Source organism: Nyctereutes procyonoides, unplaced genomic scaffold, assembly GCF_905146905.1.
Source record: "Nyctereutes procyonoides isolate TBG_1078 unplaced genomic scaffold, NYPRO_anot_genome, whole genome shotgun sequence".
NCBI classification, from domain to species: Eukaryota; Metazoa; Chordata; class Mammalia; order Carnivora; family Canidae; genus Nyctereutes; species Nyctereutes procyonoides.
Window position 1 is genome coordinate 76,664,900 of NW_026575146.1, and position 9,103 is coordinate 76,674,002.

Consider the following 9,103-nt stretch of genomic DNA (forward strand, 5'->3'; position numbering starts at 1 on the left):
CCTACGGGGAGTTTTGTGAAAAGGTAATGTTTAGGGTTTTTGTTTGTTTGTTTGTTTGTTTCGGATTGTGAATAATTATTCCACCAAGTATTACTGAGCGCCTACACCATGCCCAGTCCTGTGTGGGACTATGCCTGGAGACAGTGGTGATGACGGACGTCCTGGCCCAGTCCTCCTAGGCTCACAATCCAGTAGGAAAGACAGACCCATTACGAGGCAGTGATGACCCAGCCTGAGGTCTAAGGAGGGCTTCCTGGAGGAGGGGCATCATCCATTTTAAGTATAATAAAGACCTACTGTTCATGGTGATGAACCAACCCGGTCCCTTATCTTGGGCAGCCCAGTCGGGGAAGAATATAGCAGAGAAACAGCTCTCCCCCTCCTGACAAGTTACTTCACTTCTGTGGGCCCCCATGCCCTTGTGGAATTAACAGGGCCCCTGCTCCCGAGGTTCTTGTGAGGATTTTTTTGAGACCATGAAGTTCAAAGTCCTTGGCACAGGTCAAGTAGACAATCTTCAATACATTTGAATCCTTGCCTCCTCAAAAGATGCAGCTCCCCCACCCCCAAAGCAAAAGACCACTCAGATTTCTCTATAGGATTTTTATTGGAGATTGGGGGTAGACATGAACATCATGAAGTCCTTGGCAAGGAGCCACGGGATGGGAAATTTCAGAGCCCCCTCCTGGGGCACACAGGCCAGATTAGAGGGGCGGCTCTCCTGGTGTTCAGGAGAAGGCAGTTTTGAGATGCTCCTTCACTTTGTTGAAAGCCTCAGAAAACCAGTTTCTGCAGGGAGAGATGGGGGAGGAGTCACTGAGTTTGGTGTTTCAGGGCAGGTCAGAGGGCCCAAATCCTGCCTCCTACCTGCCTCCCCCATCTTCCCTTTTCCCTTCCCCCAAGGAAAGAGCATGATTCCCACATATGTGGAATTGGGAGGAGCCCTGGGCTGGATTTCCCAGATGGGCCAGAGCCCTTTGAAGTCAGAACACTCCACCCTGGGCACAACTTTCAAGGCTTGCTATCTCTTGCTACCAAGCCTGCTCTTGGCACGCTGTCCCCTAGTTATTCAGGGGCACTCTTCAGCCTTCTTGTTTTTTGCCCAGGCTGTGTCCCTGGCCTGGATTATGTTCATATCTTCCTGGCTCAGGGCCTTTGCACTCACCCTCCACAGGAACATTCTTCCCATGTTTCTAGGCCTGGCTGGATTTTCCTAATCACTCAGATCTCTCTCTCTCTCTCTCATTCTCTCTCTCTCTCTTTTAAAGTAAGACAGCCAGGCTTCATGTAGGTTTGAACTCACCACCCCGAGATCAAGACTGGAACTGAGATCAAGAGTCTGAAGCTTAACCTACTGAGCCACCCAGGCGCCCTGAAGCAATAACACTTTAAATTGAGATATGAAAAGGGGTGTCGGGCTGGCTCAGGAGGTATTATATACAACTCTTGATCTCAGGGTCATGAGTTCAAGCCCCACGCTGGTTGTCTACATCCACCCTGTTTATTGTCTTCTCAGTATTTAGCCCCGTCTGGGCTGACCTCCTGGAAATTCACTGGTTTACAATCTGTTCCCTGTGGGCTGGGACTTTATCTCATTCATCACTATTATTCCCCACACTGGAACAATCCTGGACACTTAGCAGATGCCCAATAAATACTTGTTCATGAATGAATGGTCCTCTACTCTAAGTGGCCAAATGGAGTCACTGTTGGTTAAAAAGCATACTGAGCATTTACAATGGTCAGGCACTATGCAAATCCCCTAGTTTACTTCTCCTCAGAACCATCCATGTAACAGAGGAGGAAGAAGGCTCATCCAGATCTATTCTGGAATCACACAAAGAGAACTGAATCTTTGCTAGCCTCTGGACCTGGGGTGACTCGACACCCAAGCTCGGCCTTTTACCACCACACAGGACCACTTCTACACTGTGGCCTAGGTAGGAGTCAGGAACCTGTCCCCCACATCTGGGCACCCTGTGATCCAGCCATGACCACAGGGAAGCTGTCAGCCTCTCCAGGTCTCAGTTTCCCCAATCTGTTAATGATATACCCCAGCCGTCCCAAACCCTGAGAAGGTTCCTAACCGGGTCTTTGCAGGAATGTCGCTCTTCTTGATGCTCTCAATGGCTGCCCGGGCCTTGTCTTCCAGGGTGTTACCAAACTCCTTCAGCTTATCCGGGATGCGCTCGAAAGCGCTGGAGATTTCTCCAGCCGCCTGGGCGGGGGCTGGACCTGCCCAGAGACGGGCAGGGGTACAAAAATGTCAGTATTGGGAAGCCTCAGGCTGAGATTCTGGGGACGGGAAAGGAGATCTTTGAATGATTCTTGGAGGTCATGGCGTTAGGCTGGGAAGGGGAGGGGGGAAGATGGGCTAAGGCGACCAGATGGAGCTCAAGCTGCCGGGAATTAGCTTACTGTCAGGCCTCCCTCCTCCCCCTCCCCTTTCCAGGTTGTAAAAGCAGGACAGCCAATCCTGGAGGGGCAAGTCAATACATCATCTGTTGCTAGGGCTTCCTGAGGTAGACTTGCCACCTGCCGGCCCGCCCCTTAGAGCACCCTCACCCACCTTGCCCGGTTGGGGGTGGGGTGATTGGTGAGAGATAGGAAAACCAGGGCACAGAAGGGGCCCCAGAGCTCTCAAGCGTCCTCCAAGCTTGGACCCCAGGCACGTAGGCAGCTTCAAGCTTCCAAATCTCAAACCCCCAGATTCTTCTATCCCACTTTTACCTTCTAAAACCATCGACAGAACCACCACCAAAACCGGGAGCGACAGAATGAGCCTCATGGCCGGGCCGGAGGGACTCTCTGGAAGCAGAAGCAGGGGTGGGAGCGATCAGTGACACCCCTCCTCCCTCCCCAGAGTTCCCTCCACCCCTTTTCTAGTGTTCTTGGAGGGGCAGCCCTCCCGGGGCATCAGGCATCGAGCACCAACCTGGAGCGGTCTCGGAAAGCGCAGGTGGGAGGTCCTGGCCTGGCCCAGGCCTTTATCGGGCTGGGGTGGAGGCGGGGCAGGTTAATCCCTCCCCTTAAGCCTCCGGGCCACTGGCCTCCCCCCACTCCCGTGCCCACCCACCATTTCCTCTTCCCCGCCTGGCTGGTGGGGGTGCGGGGGTCAGGTGGGCCTGGGCACATCCCTTGTCCCTTAAACTACTTGCTGTTCAGCACCTGCACCTCTAAATCTCCCTGTTGGTGGATCTCAGCCTGCCATAGTCCCTTCCCTACACGTGAGGGGTGGGGGCGTGTTTCTCCTGCTGAACTCAAGGGTCTCTCTGTCACCAAGCATCTCTGTAATTCGCTGGAACTCTCCAGGCCTCCTCTTCCATCCCCTTTCTCTTCTTAGCAAGCCTCTTCAGCGCAAGCAACTCCCAACTCCTGACTCCAGGGTCACCCAGTCTACCCCCACATTCCTAGACCCTGGCCACTTCCAGTCTCACTTGCAGACCAGCCCTCAAGCCCCCCACCTCCCTGCATCGGGGAGCATCCCAGACCTCCACGATTGTGCTCTGAGGTCTTCATTCCACAGCCCCCTCCCCTGCCCCATGCACATCGATCTTTGGGGCAGGAGTCTTTGCAACCTGTCTCAACTGCAAAACCCCAGCTGCAAGGATCCCAGGGTGTGCGCGCCTCCATCCATTCCACCAGGCCCCTCCTAGCCCTCTGTTCTCCCACTCTGCGAGCTTCCGGGCCCCCTGGTAAACAGTGCATCTGCCCTTGCCCCTTCGGGCCCCTCCTGGCACCAAGCTCTCCCCCCCTCCCCTGTCTCTCCTCCCACCACATCCGTCCCTCAGGGCTGGAGTCCAATGCTTCCCCTCTTCCTCTGGCTGCCTTTGACCGCCAGTGATCCCTGGCAGCTGTGGGGAGGGCGGCCCTGGCCTCAGACTTGAGGTTGGCTGGCCTTGTGCCCCCACAACCACGTGTCAGCCTGGGGGTGGTGGTGGGAGGGGACGGTTATGAAAGGGACGCACAGACATGACCCTGGCAGGATTGCAACAACCCCTTGGCTGGCTCAGTGCATCCAGACCCTGTCAGCCCTCCAGCTGCCTTCCCAGACATCTGCTTCCCCTGCGAGCCTAGCATTCCCCAGACATCCACCCAGAGGTCTCTTCTCCTTCCTTCCCCACCCCACTGGAATAGAAGAATGACTTGGCTTTTCCAGTCTTCTCCTCCTTATGCTAGCTACAGGGGTTTCCATTTACAGATGGGGAAACCGAGGCACAGCTAAGAACATTCAATGGCTCAGCACCATTGGGGTGAATGGAGGGGTGGCTCTCTGTCCCCTTTCTGGACTTCAGGCTGCCCCTCTGAATCTCTGAGGGGGATCAGCTTCTGCCCCACAGCACCCCCTGCCAGGCTCTGTTCCCCAAAATTCCTTCTTCAGCCCTGGTGCCATCTCTAGACCTGACTGCTGTCTTCATCCATGGGAACCCAAGATTCAGCTCTTCAAGGGGGAGACACGGTTGATCCCAGCCTGTGCATTGACAGTTGTGGCTCAGAGGGCTTGGCCCCAGCTCCAGGGCATACAGTGAATCAGCAGCACACTTGGCTGGGACTAGTCCCCCTGCCTCTAAGCCCACTGGCCCTTTGCTCACCAAGCCTAGGGTGAGTCATCTGGGGGGGTGGGGAGGACAGCCTGCCCCCAGAAGGGCACTCAGGGCAGCTGGTGAAAGCTCAGAGTTCAGAGTGTGCAGGAGCCACGTGGAAGAGTGCAGCTGGGCCTAGGAGTTACAAGCTCAAGCCCTGGCCTGTCCTCTGGGCCCGGGAACCCTGCTCCCCTCCTCTGGGAATTGAGGGGGTGGGAGTGAATGCCAGCGGGTGGCCCCAGGCTCCCTGCTTCAGTCTGCACCACTCTGAAGGTCAGCTCCCAGCTGTCTCCCAGACCTGGACCCCAGTTCTTCATGGGGGCGGGGCAGCCCCTCCTGGGGGTGTTGTGGGGGAAGGGCAGCTTCCTCCTCTCCAGCCAGGACCCAGCACCCAGTAGGCTTCTTGAGAGAGACCAGAGGTCAGCAACCCAACTGGAGGGTAGAGGAGAGGATGAGGGCAGGGGGCAGGGAAGATCAGATGAAGAGATCTGCGGATCCAGAGGGAACTGGAGAGGCAGAGAGGGCCCAAGTGCAACAGAATGGTGGAGAGGACCAACCCAGAGGGCAGGAGAAGAGAAACAAGAAACAAGCAGGACCAGAAGGTGTGTGTGTGGGGGAAACAGGAGGAGAAAGAGATAAAAGATAGAGGTGGAGGAAAACAGGAAGCAAGAAAAATGAAGCCTCTCTCACCCAGAGCAGGCGGGAGGCCAGGAGGCAGAATCAGATAAGGCCGGGGAATGCCAAGAAGGGCTTAACCTGGGAGGCCTGGGTGGTTCAGTCCACTAAGCACCCATGCCTTGGGCAGCTCTGGTCATAATCCCAGGGCCCTGGGATCGAGCCCTGCATCTGGCTCTCTGCTCAGTGGGGAGCCTGTTTCTCCCTCTGCTGTGCGCTCTTTCAAATAAATAAAATCTTTTTTAGGGACGCCTGGGTGGCTCAGCGGTAGCATCTTGCTTTCATCTTGGGGCATGATCCCGGGGTCCTGGGATGAGTTCTGTATCAGGCTCCCCACAGGGAGCCTTCTTCTCCCTCTGCCTATGTCTCTGCCTCTCTCTGTGTGTCTCTCATGAATAAATAAATAAAATATTTAAAAAAAATAAAAATTAAAAGGGGGGACTTAATCATAATTGCAGTGGTGTCAGGTCTTTGGGGTCACAACTCCATGAAGCCAGTATCCTGAAGCTGAGCAAGCTCAGGCTGAGAGGTTGCTTCCCCCATCCCTCCGCCCACCACCTCCCCAGCCATAGTCAGGGGCAACTGCAGGATTCACCCCAGGGGTGGATCTGTTCCAGAACCTTGTCTCAGAGCCAGAAGGGACAGGGAGGTAGGGAAGAGAGAGATTGAGTACTGCTGAGCAGAGACAGAGCAAGAAGGGAGACTCTGAAAGGAACAGAGGGAGGGATCAGAAGGGACCAAAAACCAGACACACAAGCAGAGGGGACAGGACAGAGTGGTGTGGCCAGTGTGGGGAAGAAAAGAGAAACTGAGGCAGAGCCGGGAGTAATCACACACAGAAGTCCAGCAGCTGCTGTGGAGCTTGGTGAATCTTTATTAAGCTAGGGCCCTTTCAGGAGGACAGCTGGGGGCAGGGGCAGGCCTCCTGGAGGCCGGTGGGAGCAGGCAGGGGGCAAGGGAAGGAGTTGGGGGGGGCAGCAGGTGGCATGCGGGGGGCTCATGGTTCCTCCACAGGTTTAGGGGTGGGGATGGTGGCCACGGCCGCCTGCACCTTCTCCACCAGCCCGTCCCACTGGCGCTGCATGTCTTCCAGCAGGGGCTCGAACCAGCTCTTGAGGCGCGCCTGGAAGGCCTCGGCCTTTTGGCGTATCTGGTCGGCCTGCTCCTCCATCTTCACCCGCACCTCCTGTATCTGCTCGCGCATCTCCTCCAGGTGGCCGCGGGCCCGGCTGCTCACCTCCTCCAGCTGCCCGCGCAGCTGCTGGCCCAGGGCGTCGGCCCGCTCGAGCAGCGGCTGGGTGGCCAGGGCGCCCACCTTGGCGTTGCGCTCGCGGGCCTGCTCCAGCAGCGGCCAGAGGCGCTCGCGGATGCTGCTCACGCTGCGCTCGGCACCCTCGCGCACGCCGGCCTTGTAGACGGCCAGGCGCCTCTGCAGGTCCTCGGCGTCCCGCAGCACCCGCTTGCGCAGCTTGCGCATGTGGGAGGCGAAGCGCGCCCGCAGCTCCTCGCTGCTCTGGCCCAGCATGGCCTGCAGCTCGCCACGGTACTGCGTCAGGCGGTTGCACACGTCCTCCAGGTCCGAGCGCAGCCGGGCCTGCGCCGCCTGCAGCTCCTTGGCCACGCGGGCCTGCGTCTCCGAGGTCATGGGGCCCAGCTGCTCGTCCAGCTCCGCCTTGTAGGCCTTCACCTCCTTCATGGTCTCATCCATCAGCGTCCTGGGGTCCGAGAGGGCGGGAGCATGTGTGTGCAGAGCTCGGGGGTGGGAGCGGGGAGAAACAGGGAGAAAACCCGTGGTGCGGGAGGGCATGGTGGGGGCAGGGACGGCCAGACACGGGGATGAAAGGGAAGGGTGCGAGGGATTGATCTAGCCTGATGGAGGGGTGGCCAGGGGCAGGAGGAGCTGAGAGAGTCAGAGGGGTCCATAAAGCCAGGAGCTTGAGATGGAAAGAGGGATCGAGACATGGGCAGAGATGCCCAGACTGGCAGACGCTCCAGGAGGAACTGCCCAGCAGGAGTGTCAGGGGGCACTCACGTCAGTTCCTGGGTGACCTGGGTGTTGAGCACGCCCTCTTGCACCTGGTCAGACAGCGTCTGCACCCAGCGCAGGTAATCCCAGAAGCGGGCCAGCGCCGCCTCCCAGGGCTGGCCAGTCTGCCACCCGGCCTCTGGCTCCAGCTCCTGCTGGACCTTCGGCTCCAGCTCGCGCTCCAGCTCCGGCTCCGGCTGCACATCGGCCCAGCATCCTGCACAGAGCAAGTTCACGGCGGTCAGCCTCCCGGCCCGCTCCAGGCACACAGTGCCTCGGATACAGCAGGTGCTCCACATATGCTCCCGCGCTTGTTTTAGAGCACTGGATGTCAGGGAGCCGGTGGGGGGATGCCCCGTTCACCTGACAGGCACATGTGGAGCATCCGTGTCTGCTCCGTGCAGGGCCGTGTTGCCGTGAGGAATAAACCTAATCACAGCAGACACGAATCTAAGGCTCGCTACCTGCCTGACAACAATGCATTAGGAACTGTCGTTAACTCCCGGTTTAAGGATGGGGAAACTGAGGCCCAGAGAGAGTAAAACAACTGCTCAGAGCCAGTGGATGGGAGGCCGCAGACCTGGGCCTCCCCTCAAGGGGAAGACAGATCAGCTGAAGGAGGGACCCAGGGATGAGAGAAGGGCCCACCCCTGGGTGCAGGTGAGGATGCGAGGAAGGGGCAGGGAACCTGAGCAAGCCCCGCCCACCTACCTGCCAGGAGCGTGACCACCAGCGCAGCCCACAGAACCTTCATCTTCCAGCCTGCGATTGGTCAGTACGAGTGAGGGAGAAATGTCAATCTGGGCAGCCAGTGGGGACCCCTCCCACCCGGAGCCCCGCCCCACCCGCTCTCGGCCCTCCGAGTCTTGCCCGCGCCCCCAAGTCTGCATCGGGCATCGGGCGGAATCCAATCACAAACATTTACCGAGCGGTCCCTCCGTTGTTGATTTAACTCCCTCATTGTCTCCTCCTATCTCCCCATCACCAGGTCGGCCTCCGCCGCCCAAATTCCATCCCCCTCTCCCAGGGGTTCAAATTCCACTCACCCTTCCCCAAGTGGCATGAGAGCCCCGACTGTGGCTTCTAAGTTCCAACCTCGCATTCCTCGTTCTCCCTTCACATTCTAAGCCCCAGCTTCACATCTAAACGTCATGTTCCACCCATGAGCTAACTTAATTCTCATTGACAAGTCCTCCGGTGAGCGCTCTGGCCACCTCGCGCCGCCCCGGGGCCTCCAAGTCCTGGAGATCTGAGGGGTCACCCGGGAAGCGCTCAAGGAACGGCAGAGACAATTCGTGGCCTGGCTCATCCGGTTCTTCGAGAGGTCCAGCTGCTCCCCCCGCCCCACCTTCCAGCCAGGACGGGATGCTCTTGCGGCCCACTCCTCCTCCTAGGTCCGACCCCTGCGTGCATCCTCTTCCCCGGCTGCTGCCTCTGCCCCGGTCCTCGCGTCTGACAGTCACCTCGCCCCAGCCCGTCGCTCCCGGGAGCCCTGAGCTGGTCTCTGTGCCCTCAACTCGGTTTCTCACCGGCTCCCGGGGATCCTCCTCCTTCGCCTCCGCTCGGGCTGAGTAGGACTCAGGGATACCAGACTCGTCCAATTATAATGTTCCCCCTGCCCCGCCCACTCCTCCCCGGCCGCGAGCTGGGCCGGCCCCCAGTCACGAGGTGGGCTGTTCTCCCCCACCCCTTCCCACACCCGGCAGGGGGAAGGAGGGGGGTGGTTGGAGGCCCTGTGATGCCCCTCCACCCCACCCCGGCCCCCACGAAGGGAGGTGACATCTCAGTAACTCAGGCCCCCTCCTCCGCTCGGAGGGGC

General features: G+C 58.6%; 2 protein-coding genes across 4 annotated transcripts; both read right to left on the reverse strand.

Moving 5' to 3' along the window:
* Positions 1-588: 588 nt before the first annotated feature.
* APOC1 (apolipoprotein C1) lies at positions 589-3,011 on the reverse strand. Its single transcript, XM_055310802.1, has 4 exons — positions 2,936-3,011; positions 2,731-2,808; positions 2,088-2,235; positions 589-789 (listed from the first exon to the last, which is right to left on the reverse strand). Exons 2-4 carry the CDS (start codon positions 2,786-2,788, stop codon positions 729-731), a joined length of 267 nt encoding a protein of 88 aa, XP_055166777.1. The 5' UTR covers positions 2,789-2,808; positions 2,936-3,011; the 3' UTR covers positions 589-728.
* A 3,098-nt stretch (positions 3,012-6,109) lies between these two features.
* On the reverse strand, positions 6,110-8,896 carry APOE (apolipoprotein E). 3 transcript variants are annotated; one of them, XM_055309454.1, is made up of 4 exons: positions 8,814-8,896; positions 7,996-8,046; positions 7,291-7,501; positions 6,110-6,973 (listed from the first exon to the last, which is right to left on the reverse strand). In XM_055309454.1, the coding sequence occupies exons 2-4, from the start codon at positions 8,036-8,038 to the stop codon at positions 6,256-6,258; spliced, it is 972 nt and encodes a 323-aa protein (XP_055165429.1). In that variant the 5' UTR covers positions 8,039-8,046; positions 8,814-8,896; the 3' UTR covers positions 6,110-6,255. The 3 variants fall into 3 exon arrangements, with proteins under 3 accessions (XP_055165429.1, XP_055165431.1, XP_055165430.1); XM_055309456.1 differs by having other exon boundaries at positions 7,996-8,057; positions 8,814-8,858; XM_055309455.1 differs by having other exon boundaries at positions 8,748-8,834.
* Between the last annotated feature and the right edge of the window lie 207 nt (positions 8,897-9,103).